The sequence below is a fragment of the Lepidochelys kempii genome, chromosome 1, assembly GCF_965140265.1.
Source record: "Lepidochelys kempii isolate rLepKem1 chromosome 1, rLepKem1.hap2, whole genome shotgun sequence".
NCBI classification, from domain to species: domain Eukaryota; kingdom Metazoa; phylum Chordata; order Testudines; family Cheloniidae; genus Lepidochelys; species Lepidochelys kempii.
In genome coordinates, this window is record NC_133256.1 from 114,422,808 (window position 1) to 114,434,047 (window position 11,240).

An 11,240-nucleotide genomic window follows, 5' to 3' on the forward strand; every position below is an offset into this window, starting at 1 on the left:
CTCGAGAAACAGGCCCATGTGTGGAAAGAAAACCTGGACTGCAGGGAGGGAGCTGAATTGTGGGTGAACACACAGCCTCCTACTACCAACCCTTGCAGGAAATCAACACAGAAGTTAATACAATCTCCACACTCTGTGAGCTGTACCAACAGTTTTTTTTACTAGTTTGTGCAAGCACGTCATGCAAATAAACAAAGACAAGCTCCGTTACGGGTGAAGAGAACATTTACCAAATTGAGATAAAATATTTAGGGAAAGGAAATTTTATCATTTAATAAAAGCCAGAACAAGCAAAGTAAAGTAAGTAATTTGTTAATCATTAAGGCCTCAGTCCTGCATACTGATTCACCAGTGCACATCTTTACCTCGACAGAGTCCTACCGAAGTCAATGAGACTACATACAGGTGACAAGTGTAAGGGTCTGCAATGGTGTTTCTATTTCCAGTGGTACTATCAGGACATCAATATCGAAACATGCCTACCACTGCTTCAAATGCAAATAAAATGTAAACTATAAAAATAAATACAAATGTTAAATTCTCACTGTCTCAAATCTAAGCCTCAAAATGGATTCAGAGTACTACTGTCCTTAAAAAAATAAAAAGGGATGTAGGCATATGACTGCTCAGAGCTCAAGACTTTTAACCTTACTGACAAGGAGTAAGTTCCCTTTGTTTGCTCAGGCCTTTGCCTGAGGTGAACTGGATGTGAAGAGTGTGCTGTCCACGAGATTAGCTGGGAACATTGCTTTATGAGTTTGTGATCTTTATAATAGAAGTCAGAAAGAAAGGATTGTCATTTGTTAAGAGAACCAACTGTTGGCAGCATGCAGTTCATTTTTATATTAATTGTTTTTACTGAGGAAAATTCATACAGAGAATCAAGCACTGGGTGCATATTTTTTTATAAATATAAATTAAAATAAGTGAAAGCTATTGTATGTCTTGTGTGAAAATCACCTATTGCATAAACAGCAGCTTATTTTACCAGGCATGCAATGAGTGAGCAAAATCAAGTTTAAAATAAATGAGACTAGAATTTATTTGGCAAGATGTTCTAATTAATATCTTTTTGAACATAAAATTTGTCTAGTATTGGATTTTAACTTCTTGGAAGATTAAAAGGTTTGACTATTCTTTGTTGGTTGCAACTACTTGTAAATCCAGACATTTGTTTACACAGAAAACTTTTTTTTATGATTAAGAAGTCAAAAACAGTTCCCAATCTTTTACAATACACTTAGCACCCATAGCAGCCTAAACAGTTTATATTAGCAGAGAAGAGGTAAGAAAATATCCAACCAAATATTTTAACCATCTCAACCTGAAGGACAGAAAAAGCTGCTTAACCTTAAGTCTACCTGATTCCCAACTGCAAGTCGTTACATGTAAAGCAGCAGGCATTTCCTCAAAAACCATCGTATTTCCCTGTTCCCACAGTGGCCATAATGCAGTGAGCTCAATTTTCTCTTCTTTGGTTCCATGACACGCTGCTCAGTCATGAGACTTCATGGGAGAATGGGTGTGTGTGTGTTTGTGTGTAAATTACTAAGTAAAATTGAACCAAGTGTTGGTTGTGAAATATCCTGTAAAATTTAAATTTGCATCATCAGCTGCTGTGGTATCATGCAGGAAAACCTGACCTAAATATACAAAGCAGGTCAAATGAGGAGTAAATGTTTTCAAGTGCTATATAAACCTTTATAGTGGTTCTTATGGCCTCAGATCAAGGGGATTATCCATTAGTAGCTTTAAAGAGAACCTACTGTGCTTTAGCAAAATATGGGTATACAGTTCTATACTGCCATGTCTGACCTCACACACATAGCAGGGGCAGAATCTCTATTCACAGCCACAATTGCAATGTTTACAATGTATAGTAGTATTCTTTCTTATTCTGACAGTTTGATTAATATTCACGGAGAGCTGAGGGGCTCATGCTGAAGTAAAGTGCTTTCAATATCTGAAACTCTATCGTAAATGACTTCTCCAACAGAGCAACTGTACTTACATCAACATCCTCTTGGGTAAAAGTTTCTGGATCTTCCCCCATCATGTTGGCTAAATGTCTTTTTCCTAGGTTGAACTCTTCAATCTGGTTTTTAATAAAAGCCTCTGTATACTTTTCAGGTCCTGAGGCTGCAATGTTTCTCTTCTGCACTGCTGTAGTGGTACAGATTAGTCTTAATGTCTAACAAAAAAAAAGAAGAGAATATTAAAGAATTGGTACAGCAAACTCTAAGCAAAATTATTGGCATAAAAAGGGAAACATGCTTTGTGCACAGTAGTGTAGAAACTAAGAAAAGGCACTCTTATTCAGAAAGTTGATTTCTTCTAGTTGCCAAAGACCCTTTTACAGATGTGTTCAAACAGTTTAATCTTTTTATATGAGAAAATAAATTGTGAACAATGGATTGTCTTTTTATCAAATGTATGTACCTATGTTTAAAAATGTTAAATCAATTTCAAACAGTTTGTTTTCTGTGACATACACTCAGATTTTACTAATAGAATGAAATGTAATTTTACATGTGACGAAATCTCTGATGAAAACAAAACAACAAATTTTAGGCAAATAAACCGCTTAGGCATTGTAAGTAAACAGTGACTGTATTCTTTTATCTCTCTGCACACAAATAATCTCAAAGGGTTTATATATATATTTATATATATGTTCACAAAGAGAGAACTTCTAAATGAAGCATGAATAGAACTGCAAACTTAATTCTGCTATCCCAAGTGCAATACAACAGCGTAATGAAACTACTAAGGTATCAAGTTTCCATGTTGCCCTGTCAAAGAAACAAAGAAAAGGAAATTAGGCACAATGCATTTTTGGGACAGTGAAATAGCCTAGGACCCTTTCTTGCACTGAGAACCATACAGTGGCACCCCGGAGCCCACCAGTTACTCTATTTTTACACACATAGGCTTAGGGGTGCACTCATGTGTTTTTCAATGTTGGAGTGGAGTTAAAGTCTGTGTCCTACAGAACTCTTTCTTGCCCTAGTGTTGATAACAGAATTGTACAGACTATGAACTCTTCAAGACCACATCTTTATTGTGTTTCTCTACAACACCCAGCACAACTGGATCCCAACCCAAACTGGAGCTTCTGTGCGCTACTGTAATACAAATGTTAAATGTTGATATTAATATTACAAATGTCAAACATACTTGGTCTTGTCCCTTCCTTACAACAGGGATATGCAGATATGAAGGCAGATGAAGCAATATTTCAAGCACATATTAGAACTGTTTGATGCAATGGGCTTTATACTGGAGACTAGAAAGTTACTAAAGTCTTCGGTTTCTCCCCTCACTTGCAGACAAAAATCTTTATAACATCTAGAAGAGAAAACCTTTACACTATCCTAAAGGGTAACTGCAGTCTACCTACCAAAAAATCTAGCTGCAGTTTCAACTGGATATCCTGTTATCTTCTGTGCTAAACCTTTGTGCAGTGTTGCTGTGTGATGCAAAATAGCTACTGCAATTGGTACAGTATCACTCCATATAAACCGGTTACTTTGGAACCATTCAGTCTCTTCATTATACCCATCCCATATCTCCCCCCTGAACACAAAAAACATGGCATGAGGTGACTGTTACTGCAATCCTTATCCTTAAACCTAGTGTCCATAGACCTAGATGGAGTTTAACAGCAGATCAGTCTAACAGTTCACCATCTACAGAATGCTATCACAAAAGAGTACATCCATGGAGCTGAATCAGTACTCAGGCACACAATGTACGTCCTAATGCACCATATAGGACAAGAATTATGCTAAGAACACGAAAATGAATTTTTAGGTATAGTCAGCCATCATTCTAGAGGCAAAAAGCTACTAAATTCATTAATTTACACAAGGTTGCTGTTTTGATTAAAATAAAATAAAAATGAATATTCAAAGTCTGTAGAGCAGTGCTACCCAAAGTGATGGTCCGTGGACCGGTGCTGGTCTGCGAGCCATCGGCTGCCAGTCTGTATGCACATTGGGGGAAAAAAAAAAAAAAGCCAGTCCCCACACCAGATAGCTTGAGAAGCACTGCTGTAGAGGACATTGCTTCCCATTGTAAGATATTATCTGCACTTTCTAAGAAATCTTATTAGGATTTTTTGGATATTTAGGTTTGAACACTGACCATATTTTGACTGAGCAATTCATCCCTTTGCCTCTTACAACCCTCTAGGGGAATTCCTATCAACAAATACTAGCTAACATGGTTCCAGCTCAGAACTCATAATCCAAGGAACACTTGTCTTTGGCTTTTGTGGAAGACTATAAGATATGGCTAGACTGATTTGTTTTTCTTTCACCAAGATAATCAGTGGGTAAGACAACTGTAATTTCAATCAAGCACTCTGCCAGAGAAACAGAAGCATCATTGACAGAGCAGTAATGTCCCAATTTTGGCTTAATGCCAGTTTTTATGTACTACTTTACGTGTCTTATGTCAGTATTAACAAAGCCTCACTGCAGTCAAAATGTTCCATAAACCAAACTGAGAATTGATGACTGGAGTTGTCTATGGGGAAAGAAAGAAGTCACAAGAATAAAAGAGCAGAGAAAGGAACATTTTGGAATGGAGAAAATATCAGAGCTCTATTCAACAGGCCATGCTCAACAGTGACCTGAAGCAGTTATTATCTGACGGCTGGTCAATTGCCTACTGTGTGAACTTGTGGTCTCACTGTACCTTCTGGTGTCTATGTGACCACATTAAAAAAATAAGCAAACTAACAAAAATTTAAAGGTAACTAATTAGCAGCCTTATTGCCAGCTGTAGAAGAGAAACCAAAGACTAAACGGATTTGTCCTCTTGCTTCTAGGAGTGTTCTCTCCAGGTCAGGGTTTAAAAAAAAAATCTATATTTAAATTCAGCATTTTGAGTTAAAAACATAAATGAACTAGAAAATATATGACTAGATACAGCTTAAACATTTCAGATATAACTGGCAACTACAAACTATACACCCAACACAAACATATGTCCGTAGTCCCACTGAAGTAATAAGACTACATACATACATTCGCAAAATTGGAACCTAAAGCCTATTCTAGCTTTCACTGGCTGCTAATGGCAGCAACAGGCTGAAACTACAAATGGTTATTGGCATGAAGCAGGGATCTACTAGTCATGTTCCTTTTCTGCTGGCCATACCACTTTTCCCTGCCATGCTGACAGCAGGAAGTGGGATTGGAATAGGAGCATCTATACCAGCTCAATACCACTTTGCATTGGAGTAGTGCTCACAGGATCATATGGTGCTAGCAGTGTGGTACAAAATGCTGCACCAGATAGAAGAATCTGTCCTTCTGTTACATTTTTTGTAGCACTGTTAACCCAAGCCAAATTCTAACTAGGGTAATTACAGTCTGCCTACCCAAAATCTACCTGCAATTTTAATTGGATATAGTATTCTTTATTTCCTGAGCTAAACCTTTGCGTACTGTTACTGTGCGATTCAAAATAGCTACTGCAATTCAGCCCAGGTCCAATAAAATAGGTCAGTGGTTCTCAAACTGTGGGTTGCGACGCTGTTTTAATAGGGTTGCCAGGGCTGGCTTAGACTTGCTAGGGCCAGGGGCCAAAGCCAAAGCCCCACTGTTTGGGGCCGAAGCTTGAGGGCTTCAGCCTTGGGCAGTGGGACTGAGATTACAGGCCCCCTGCCTGGGGCTGAAGCTCTTTGGCTTTGGCACCCTGACCCAGGGTGGCAGGGATCGGGCGGGCTCAAACTTTAGTCCCACCTCCTGGGATCATGTAGTAATTTTTGTTGTCAGAAGGGGGTTGTGGTGCAATGAAGCTTGAGAACCCCTGAAGTAGGTGAATTAATCTTTGTATATACTGCATGAGATGAAAAGGATGATATGAGTAAGTATTTGGTTGTTTTTTAAACTGAGGTATATGAACATGGTCTCTAATAAAATCTCTGCCAACAATAAGATGATAAAACAGGAGTTTGAGACAAGCTTTGAATTTTAGTACTGGAAATCCTGCTTATTCCCAGTTTCTGCTGTATGTTTCAAGCTCTAGTGAATGTCTGGGAGAGAGAAACGCTGAAGTATCTCTAGACATTGTCTCCTAGACACTTACTTCAGGAGAAAATGCTATTCACTCAGTCTTACTTTCCATGCATACAACGAGTTATTTGTAATTCTTTTTAATGAACATAAGAATCCTCATTACTAGGCCCAAGATTCCTTTCTCTCTGCCATACGTTAAACAGGATACTTTTGTATTACGCCTGTCATTTTTTATTGTAATTTTCCCATTTTTTTCCTTTTCCCCTCAAGCTATTCATATTCTTCTTGTTTAAGTTCATCACTAATCAAAAGTCCCTGGACACAAAACTGTTCATAATTAGAAAACAGCCTCTTATGCAAATTAATATCTATTGTATAGAGTACCTCTTCTGGGATAAGAGTACAATTTCAAGGGTCATATGGGTAAGAACTACAAAGTGAAGTTGAATGCTTCTCGTATTTAAGCCAAACTAGAAAATACTACTCTAAAATATAAAGGAAATTAGAGGCTTGTATTTATTATATACTTCATAAAGTGTTCTTGCAGATAGTATTATTACCATTTTTAAAAAGAACTCGTTAAGAAACTCCTGAAACAACAGAATATTCCACCAGAAAAGAAACAGCCTTTCCTCCAGCCTACCACAATTCCTTAACACTCAGAAACTAATTGCTTTTAAATTATTTTCCTTTCAAAAGTAATAGCATAGAGGTCTAAGTATCAGGTTTGAAATACCTATGGCCTGTTTATTTACTGTTACATCAATTTTCACCTATCATACTCTACTCAAGTCAGTGAAGATAAATGGGCATAAAACTAGTGATTAATACTGAGTAGAGAATCAGTCCCTCTGAACTCCCTGGAACACGGTCAGGGTTGACTTACTCCACCATACTTCAGAAGTCAATTCTGCCCATTTTACCAGGGTGTCTGTGGGGGTATCAATACCAAAGCTTTGTTTCTGATATGTATTTTGTAAAGCACTTTAGGATCCTTCACAATGAATCAACAACAAATAATTTTATATTTATTTTCACATTGGCTGTTCCAAGCCACTTCACAGGAAGCAGTATTTACTTAAGTGAAGTGCTTCTCTGAAAGGTGACTAAAAATGGTACCCAGTCTATCTGCTCCTTGTGTGTATTTTGTCACATCTGCTTAAGTCAGTGAGAAAAGAAAAAAAATATTACTTTTCATTACTGTCAGCCCTTTGGAAACAACACACCACTGAAGTGAATTGTTTTTTTTCTCCAAACAGAACTGTTAACTAAGTTCCAGTTAGAGGGCTACCTAGACAACAACAATTGACACCTGGGTTTTGTAATTAGTGGTTGTGAATCCTACTCCCCATGTCCTATATACAGTTAGTCCATGTACATATATGTATGTCTGTAACGGACAATTAGTTAATGGTTGGCTTCAGCAATAAGGCAGAAGGGCTTATATTCCTTATACCTTTTTAACTTATCAAAGGTAATGGAAGATTGGGATCACATAAATATCAGTCTTTTTTTTATCCTGATAAGCTTTTGGACTCACCATCTTGTGTCAGGTTACTTTAAAATAATTATGTACTGCGTGTGGTGGTGGTGGTGGTGTTAATCAATTTAAATGCACTGCTTCCCATTTTCACACGTGGTCTTCTCATTCTCGTATTAAGAGAAAGAGTAAATAGGAGCACCACTTACATTTTTTATATTACTGACTGGGCTGCATCCTTAGCTCCCTTCGCTCCACCAAAATCAGTTGTGTTATGTCAACTTACATAGGGATCTGACCCATTATTTCTGTGCTGATATCAGATACCCTCTTCGAGCCCCACTCTAACTAAACAGTCCTAATCTTTTCAATCTCTCCTCATACATAAATCTATCCAGTCCTCTGATTATTCTCAGTACCTGTCACTTGGCCCCTCTACATTTTTGAGACGGGCTGACCAGCACCAGACACTATTTTCAAACTAAGAGTCTACAATCATTATAATAATGTTACAATATTCTGAGTATTATTTTTATTCCATTCTCTGTACTGTACACCTTAATATTTTGTTTATGTTTCTAACTACTGCTGCACACTGAAGTGTCCACAAGGACACCAAGTCTTTTTCCTGAATGGATACGGCTAATTTAGAAACCAGCAATGTGTGTAAATAGACCCAACTGCTCTTTTCCAATGTACATTATCTTGGATTTGCCTACTCTGAATCATCCGCCATCTGTCATCTAATTGCTTGGCTTTGTTAGGTCACTCAGGAGTTCCTCAGTTTTCACCATCCTAAATTATTTTGTCATTTAAAAATTGTCACTTCCACCCTCTTTCTAGATCATTAGTGAACACATTATGTGTTTTAATATATTTATAATACAGTATTCAACATTACTCCTAAAACAGATCTCAAGGTTGATTTATACTTGCTTTTCAAACTGGAAATGCAAATTAGAAATAAGTCAACTTTTTAACAATGAAAAGATTCTCAACTCATCCCTGAAGTCTTTCAATCAAAGATTCTGGAGTCTTTAAAGAGATGTTCTAGTTTGCCCCAACTTCTTGGCCTGGTCAGCAGTTGCTTACATAATAGAGAAGAATAACTCTGTCTCCACTGCATGAAACCTTGGGTGAAGCGCTTTCGCCCACACTTTGCAGGAAGCCAAACCAGATCATCACATTAGTCTTTCCAGACTTAAAATCAACAGTCTTAGGCTATGTCTACACTAGGGACCTTACAGCAGCTGTACCACAATAAGGTCTTCCATGGAGCCGCTCTTTGCCAGCAGAAAAGAGCTCTCCTACTAGCATAATTAAACCATCCCCCATAAGAGGCATTAGTCATGTTGGCAGGAGAGACTCTCCTGCTGACATAGTGCTGTCCACACCAGCACAGTTGTGGGGTGTGTTTTTTACCAATAAAAGTGGTAGCCTAAGGCTTTGTCTGCACTATGTCTACACTGTGCACCTTACAAGGTGAGGCTTTGAAGCTACAGCCACACCATTGTAAGGTAAGCAGTGCAGCCGCTCTTTGTCGCGAGGAATGAGCTCTTCTGACAACAAAATAACCACCGAGCCGTGGTAGCTTCGTTGCCGGAAGAGCATCTCCCACAAAGCACTGTTCACACCGTGCTTTTCATCATTGAAAGTTTTGTCATTCAGGGTGGATTTTTTTTTTTTTTTTGCACTGCTGAGCAATGGACCAGTTTATACTGAATTACTCAAACCGGCACAACTGTTCTGCACACCCCTATTGGTTTAAAGCAACGGGTTTAAATGTCCAGACCCAAGCCAAGGCCCCTATGGACACTACAGCGGCAGCACGGTCCAGCTCCCTATGACGGATACCTCCTACAGCGACAGGAGCGGTTCTGCCATGGCTAGACTCAATTCACCCGTCCACACGGCAGTTGCTAGGTCGACAGAGGAATCCCTAGGGGCCGGGGCTACACCAGGGGGTTAGGGTGACCTAACCACGGCGCTCAGCGATGCGAACTGTTCACACACGCCCCAGCCGGGCGGATCCAACTGCTCCGTGTAGCCCGGAGCTGGGCCGGCCTGAAGCCGGAGAGCCCCCGCCCCAGCGAACCTGATGCGGGGACCGCCCGCCGGGCACACGCGATCCCCGCCCAAGGGCCCAAAACAGCGGCCAGGCCGGCTGCCCTCCGGCCAGAGCCCAGCGTCCCCCCCCGGCACCCGGGAGCAGCGATGCCGCTCCGAGGGGGGCCGGGCAGCGGCGGGGTCCGACGGCTCCTGCACCCGCCCCCCGCGCAGAGCAGGCCGGCGCGGCCCGGCCCGGCTCCCCCTGCAAGGCTGGGTCTGGCGAAGGCGAGCCAAACACGGGCCCCTGCGCTCGCGTTTCAACGGCCCGCTGGGCGGGGCCGCTCGGTTCCTCCCTCCCCTCCCGCGCTCTCACCTGTGCGCGCGGCGCCTCCGGGGCTCTCAGCGCCGCGCTCCAGCCGCGGCTCGCTCGCAGCACGCGCCTAACGGCAGCCGCCATGTTTGCGGCCCGAGACTGTCAGCGTCGCTGAGCCAGGCTGATTGGAGGGGGTGGGGAGGAGCCGCGGGAAGCGGAGAGAAAACAGCTAGGATTGGCGCAAGCGCACTGGGCCACTTGACGCTTGTAAGGGGAGGAGCTTGGCCAAGAAACGGCCGCCCTCGCGCTGAGGATTGTTGGCGAAAGGCGGGATTTGTTAGTCTCACGTGACCCTGGCGGGGCAGCAGGCGAGGGGGCGCGCGCCTGTGCTCGAGTTTCCCCTTGTCGGGCGCTGTGCCGCTCCCAAGCCGCCTTGTTCATTCGAAATGGAATGTGCGCGCGCGTGTAATGTGGGCTGGGCTTTAAAAGGGCAGGGTCAAGGTTAATGCTCCCTGCGGAGCTTCTGCTGCACAGTTCATTCATCTCGCTCTCCTTGAAGTAACAGGCCTGGCTGGGGTGCCGGAGTGGGAGAGAGGCTACCACCTGGTGGATTGTTGCTTGCCCTTTATTTTATCTCCAGCCCTAAATCTGGTGCTTGATGTCCTACCTTAACAGGCATCATGTGGAGGGTCCCATGAGTCATACACAATAACATTCACCTTACTTACTCATTCCTCTAGGCTTTCCCAGTTCCAGTGATTAGGCCCCCAATCCTGCAAACAGGTAGCATATAACTACTCTTGACGCAAGGGGATTTGGGCATAAAGTTACTCCTGTGCATAAATCTGCTCAGGATTGTGGTCTCACATTGCAAAGGCCCTATGGCAAGGATTCTCTTCATCTTTGCCTTGCATGGTATGGAGCATGCTGTAAGTGCTTCACAAACAATTATAACCTGCTGTCATGACCATAAGAACGGCCATAGTGGGTTAGACTAAAGGTCCATCTAGCTCAGTATCCTGTCCTCCGACAGTGGCCAATGCCAGGCGCTTCAGAGGGAATGAACAGAACAGGCAATCATCAAGTGATCCATCTTTCTGGCAAACAGAGGCTAGGGAAACCATTCGTGGCTAATAGCCATTGATGGACCTATCCTCCATGAACTTATCTAGTTCTTTTTTGAACCCTTGTTCAGAAGGTGTTGGCCCTTGGCCTTCACAACACCCTCTGGAAAGGAGTTCCACAGGATGACTGTACGTTGTGTGAAAAAATACTTCCTTTTGTTTGTTTTAAACCTATTAATTTCATTTGGTGACCCCTAGTTCTTGTGTTATGAGAAGGACAAGGACAAATAACACTTCCTTATTTA

General features: G+C 41.7%; 1 protein-coding gene across 1 annotated transcript in view; it reads right to left on the reverse strand.

The window, feature by feature from the left end:
- The window catches only part of MRPS9 (mitochondrial ribosomal protein S9), a 44,646-nt gene extending 34,558 nt beyond the window's left edge, over nt 1-10,088 (reverse strand). Inside the window, exons 1-2 of the mRNA XM_073351437.1 lie at nt 9,932-10,088; nt 2,012-2,191 (exon numbers count right to left, since the gene is read on the reverse strand). Coding sequence (XP_073207538.1) covers nt 2,012-2,191; nt 9,932-10,015 — 264 coding nt within the window. The 5' untranslated portion in view covers nt 10,016-10,088. The remainder of the gene's footprint in view (nt 1-2,011; nt 2,192-9,931) is intronic.
- Between the last annotated feature and the right edge of the window lie 1,152 nt (nt 10,089-11,240).